The sequence below is a fragment of the Labrus bergylta genome, chromosome 8 (assembly GCF_963930695.1).
Source record: "Labrus bergylta chromosome 8, fLabBer1.1, whole genome shotgun sequence".
NCBI lineage: Eukaryota > Metazoa > Chordata > Actinopteri > Labriformes > Labridae > Labrus > Labrus bergylta.
In genome coordinates this window covers 9531628-9537395 of record NC_089202.1, presented here as the reverse complement: position 1 = coordinate 9537395, position 5768 = coordinate 9531628, and the positions used below count along the sequence as shown (strand labels likewise).

At 34.5% G+C, this 5768-nt stretch overlaps 1 protein-coding gene across 2 annotated transcripts; it reads left to right on the top strand.

The window, feature by feature from the left end:
- Positions 1–2180: 2180 nt before the first annotated feature.
- Positions 2181–5738, top strand: psenen (presenilin enhancer, gamma-secretase subunit). 2 transcript variants are annotated; one of them, XM_020637393.3, is made up of 4 exons: positions 2181–2331; positions 2729–2809; positions 3265–3369; positions 5240–5738. In XM_020637393.3, the coding sequence occupies exons 2-4, from the start codon at positions 2749–2751 to the stop codon at positions 5377–5379; spliced, it is 306 nt and encodes a 101-aa protein (XP_020493049.1). In that variant the 5' UTR covers positions 2181–2331; positions 2729–2748; the 3' UTR covers positions 5380–5738. The 2 variants fall into 2 exon arrangements, with proteins under 2 accessions (XP_020493049.1, XP_020493050.1); XM_020637394.3 differs by lacking the exon at positions 2181–2331 and adding an exon at positions 2370–2594.
- Positions 5739–5768: the final 30 nt, after the last annotated feature.

Below are 5768 nucleotides of genomic sequence, written 5' to 3'. Positions count from 1 at the left end.
ACTCCGACGGCTAGCAGTTTGAGGAGAAACAAGAGGGAAGGCGCGAGATGGGAGGGGGGGGAGCCGCAATGCCTCAAGGGAAACTGAGTTTTGTTTTTTTTTCTCGGTGAAGCCCTCAGTAGGGGAAACAGTCAATGGTGGAAAGCGGGTCGTTTGACCTCTTGTGGTGATAGTAGGTTACTTCACAACTCCATTCAAGAAATGTTACATCCAATTCCAGACAGATAGCAATACTAATTAAATGAACCTCCTCAAAGTTCGTGTTTTTTCACCTTTAAATCTATCATGTCAAAATGTCAAGGCTGTCAGTAAGTAGGCCTAACCTAACGTAACAGTAAAATACTTCCCCGTAAATAGACACTACATCATGACTTTAACCCACTGACTTAAACATAAGAATAAAACTCCCCCCATAAATGACTCAAAAAAAGATGTCTGATGAGGGATCACAGAGTCAGCTTTAATTAAGTTAACAACCGAAGCAGAATAGCTTTGCATCTATGTGATGGAGATTGATTTTATTATCTGCTGTTTGAAAAGCAAAATACCAAACACTAACCCCATATGTTAGGTCAATAGCCAGGTATTATATCGAATGTATGATTTTATTAAAAACTCTTTGTTTAAAGTGCATTAAAACACCATACCTTTTCAGATTCAAACACAATAGAAGGTACAAAAAAATGCGTTTTTTTTCCATAAGGCACATTGTGAAATTAGATTTTTCTTCTTTCAAACGTTTTAGAGCCAAAGTTGATAACACAACAAGCTTAACTAGCTTTTACTTTTGGTATTACAATTATAGATTAAAAAAAAAAACCTGATCTTGTAATAGTTTATAACCAACGAGGGTACAGAAAACTACCATTTAAAATAAATAAAACCTGCAATAACAGGTAATTTAATTTGGATGTTCGCAGAAAACAACTAGCCTACACTTTTGGACACCGGTTGTACATGGGAAACAGTTAGGAAGTAACATGGTGTAGCCTACTTCTTGACTTCTATAAGGCGATGTCGATATTTGGGGCTAATGCAAAGCATATAAAAGAATATCTACTAAGCGCTTGTGACCTATAGTGGTGCCTCACGTCTTTACACGCTAGGGGGCGCCTAGGCTTTAATACGCCCTCGATGATGATTTGGAAACACACCAGGCTACTACAACAGAACAATCACATCAAACAAACACATAATAAATCGTATTTCAAGTTTATCAATATTCCTCTAAAATATTATTTGTTGTAAAACGTAATGTTGGTTTCCTCAGAAGAAGCAGAAATGCTTAGCAAAAGCCTACACTATAATTTACTTTGAGTGTAGGAGGAGTAGGATTATTATAAGATAGGATAGGATAAAACTTTATTGATCCCCAGAGGGGAAATTCGGGCGTTGCAGCAGCACAGACAAGAAAGCTCAAAATACACATTAAACAGAATAGATAAGATAAATAAAAATAAAAACAGGGGATATATACAAGTACAAAATGAATGATGAAGTTAACTATGCAGGGAATTGAGACAGTATTTGCAGAGAATGACAAGATAAAGTGACAAGTGATGATTAAAGTGACTTGATATGATAAATAGCAGCAAGTAATGTAAACAGCAGAGAAGAGAGGCAGTATTGTACCACAGTAATGCAGAGTGCAGTTATATAATGTAGTATAATATAATATAATATAATATAGTGCAATATGAACAATATAGTGTAATATAATGAAATGTTATATAATATAATATAGACTAATATAATAAAAATATAAAGAATGTACAGTATATATGTATATATATATTGATGCTAAATAATAATAATAATACAATGTTAGTAATGATAATAATGAAGCAGGTCATGTGGGTAGTGTTTTATGGGGGTGAAGTTTAGTGTCAAGGACGGACTGTTATTGTTGTCATAGGCTGCTGTTGTACAGTCTGATGGCAGTGGGCACAAAGGAGCGCCTGAAGCGCTCTGTTTTACACCTGGGGGGGATGAGGCGTTATTGTTTAGTTTCGACCTCTGTTAAAGTAACTGGTGGCATTAACAACATATTTTATGGAAGACCCCTTCAAAAATTTCGAATTAATTAATATATGTCTATTTGAGACAAAATACCACCAATTTTTCAGGATCAGTCTGTCTTTAAAAAATCAGGAAGACATATACTCCGGCTCGGTAGGCGGCGATACGGAGCATGATAGTCAACGTTCTTGCCTCAAATAACAAAGAGAGAAAGACCAAAGAAGACGAAGAAGAAATCCGAAGAGGGAAGTGTTTTGTTGTTCAACCATTTCCTAGTTTGCTAACTAGCGACGATTAGAACTTAAATATCAGGTAAATTTGAATTGTATAATACTTAATGTTCCAGGCTTTCATACATTTTACTTAAAATAAACCCCTCGCATGAGATATTAATTGATGTAACTCATCACTACGGCTTGTCATAGTAGTTTGAACGACATCACGTTACACTGCCAAGCTAACGAAATGCTACAATTAGCCTGAGGAGTCCAGAGTCATATGACAATAGACAACATCACCAAGCTACTGAAGATTACTTGGGTTACAGAATCTGACATATTTGTATTAAAATAAAGGTATGTCCCGGCCAGTAGACGATGGTATCTTAAAGCAGGACTAAGCAATCGACATTTGTAACATCTTATAAGGTTTGAAGAGAGAGTTTGAAGACAGTCTTAAGTCGTGTTTAAAGTCTTTTTGTTTGTTTCAGTATCTGGATCCAGGGTCAAGATGAACCTCGAACGGCTTCCGAATGAGGAGAAGCTCAGCCTATGCAGGAAATATTATTTAGGTGAGAGTTGCAAGTATTCATGGGACAAACCTCTTCAATCATACTTCCCTGTGTTTTCGTTGTAAACACTGGACACGTCATTAAATGTATTCAATATATCATATGTATTCAAATTAAATTCAAATTTAGAATTTATTACTGTAAATATTATTTATCTTATTTTTACCTCATTTTATTTTATCTATTTTATCTTATTTTGGTTGTATTGCACTGTGGGACGGAGATAAACGTAATTTCGATTCCACTGTATGTTTGGCATATTTTGAAATTGACACTAAAGTTGACTTTGACTTTGAAATGGTTTAGTCAAATTGTCATGACTCATGAGCAGTAAAGCTGCTTATCAGTTTAGTACGAGAAAAGAAATTCATTTTTTTCCTATCTTGAGTGGGTCAGCCTTTAATATTAATTTAAATAAATTGTCATTGATTATGTTTTTCTGTCTTGTGTCTCAGGTGGTTTTGCATTTCTCCCATTTCTGTGGCTCGTCAATGTCGTTTGGTTTTTCCGTGAGGCTTTTGTAAAGCCAGTCTACAACGAACAGCTCCAGATTAAGACCTGTAAGTGTCAAAGTGGTATTTTAATACCAGGGATTTTACAAAACATTTTTGCACTTAAAAAAACGAGTTATAAGATATTTATTCATAAACATACGTTAAAAATATGTGTGTGAATTTCAACCAGTGCTATGGTTCTAGCCTGTAGGACTCAATTTATTGATTGAAAATGATCTACTTTACCTTTTCTAGATTAACTGTGTAAATATAATTCCTCTAACATGAGGACAGCATTTGAAATTTTGACCCAATTTGTGATTTGGAATACTGGAGAAAATATTTTTCACATAATGATGTACTATTAATAAACAGTGGATATAAAACGTCTACGCACCCTTGTTAAAATGTCAGTTTTTGTGATGTAGAAAAATAAGACCAAGAAAGATCATTTCAAAATGTTTCCACCTTTAGTGTGACCTATTACCTGTGCAATTCCATTTAAAAAAAAAAAAAAAAGAAATAAATCTTTTACCGGGAAAAATAATTAATGAAAACTAAAAAAAATGTAGTTGCGTAAGTATGCACACCCTCTAACTATTGGGGATGAGGCTGCATTCAGATTTAACCAATCACATTAAAATTCATGTTAAATAATAGTCAGTACACACCTACCATCAATTCAATTAATTTATTAACTGCAAATAAGATGAAGCTGTTCTGGTAGGATTTTCCTGACATACACTGAGCTTAATCTTATAGCGAAAGTCATTGTCCGCAAAGATCTTAACCGAGCACCAGCGGGATCTCATTGTTGAAAGGTAGTGATCAGAACCAGGGTAAACAGATGTTTACAAAGCATTAGTTTTTATCATGGAATATATTGAAAACAGTCACCTGCAAGTGAAGAAAATATGGCACAACAGTGACACTACCAAGAACAGGACGTCCCTCAAAAATTGATGGAAAGACGACAAGTAAAACTGGCTTTAATTAAGTTAAAGGGAATTAATTACAGTTCAAAATACCTATCTATTTTGACACAAAACCTTCAGGCATCTGCTCGAAGGATGAAGATGAATTTCACCTTTCAGCATGACAACGAACCAATCAACAAAAGAATGGTGGCTTCACCAGAAGAAAATGAACATTTTAGAATAGCTCAGCCAGAGCTTAGATCTGGATCCTCTTGAAAATCTTTGGGGTGACCTGAAGAGGGCTGTGAACAGGAAATGCCTTCACAATGTGACAGATTTGGAGCTCTTTTACAAGGAAGAGTGTGCAAATATTTCCAAGTCAAGATGTGCTTGCTGATAGACTCATACCCCAAAAGACTAAATGCTGTGATAAAATTAAAAGGTGCTTGAAAATATATGGAACTACTTGTGCAGCCCTGTTGCTGGCTCTTTAACTTTTTTTAATCTATTTTTTTTTATTTTTATATATTATTCTATCTTTAATTTAATCGTGCACTGTGTGCTTTTTCTTGTGTTTACTATCCTGCTTTGCTGCTGTAACACTGTAAATTTCTCCATTTTGAGATGAATAAAGGATTATCTTATCTTATCAAAGTGTTAGTTCAAGGGTGTGTATACTTGTGCAACCACATTATTTTAGTTTTCATTGATTATTTTTTACCATAAAGATTTTTTTCAATGGAATTGCACAGGTAATATGTCAGACTAAAGGTGGAAACATTTTGAAATTATCTTTCTTGGTGTAATTTTTTCTACGTCACAAAAACTAACAATTTAACATGGGTGTGTAGACTTTTTATATCCACTGTATATATCCAGATATCATAATATTTATTGCATCTGTCAGGCCAGTTGAAAGTAACAGACATTTTCCACTACCATGTTATTTTACCTCATTATTTCTGTGTGAAAAAACAAAATATTTAATGACCATTGTTTGTATTTGTCTTAAATTCCAGATGTGAAGCGGTCAGCATTGGGGTTACTGCTTTGGACGGCAGTTCTCACAACTTGGATTACTATTTTCCAGCATTTCAGAGCAGAGTGGGGGGAGGTGGGAGATTACCTCTCTTTTACGATTCCACTGGGCATTCCTTGAGACATTTTTTGACAGCAGATCTTTTGAAAACAATGATATACTAATAAGGAAAAATAAATGTTCCTTTTTTTAACTACAGTGTAAGACAAGGTAAACATAGAAATCAAAAGCCATGTTCTTCAAAGATGCATGCTTTAGAAATTCCTGCTTTCAAGGAATTTGAGAATATCCTTTGGTTGAAGTGTAAGCTAATCAACCCTGCTGACAATGTTATCTATCAATGTGCATTCAGGTTAGTTCACTGAACAATATTCCAGGCAACCTTTTTTTCCTGACTAAAAAATCTCAATTCTGTATGATTGTGCACCCAAAAAGAATTTTGTACTTGTATATGATGAATAAAAAAAGTCACAAAGCTACCTTCTGACACTTGTTACTCCATGTACTGT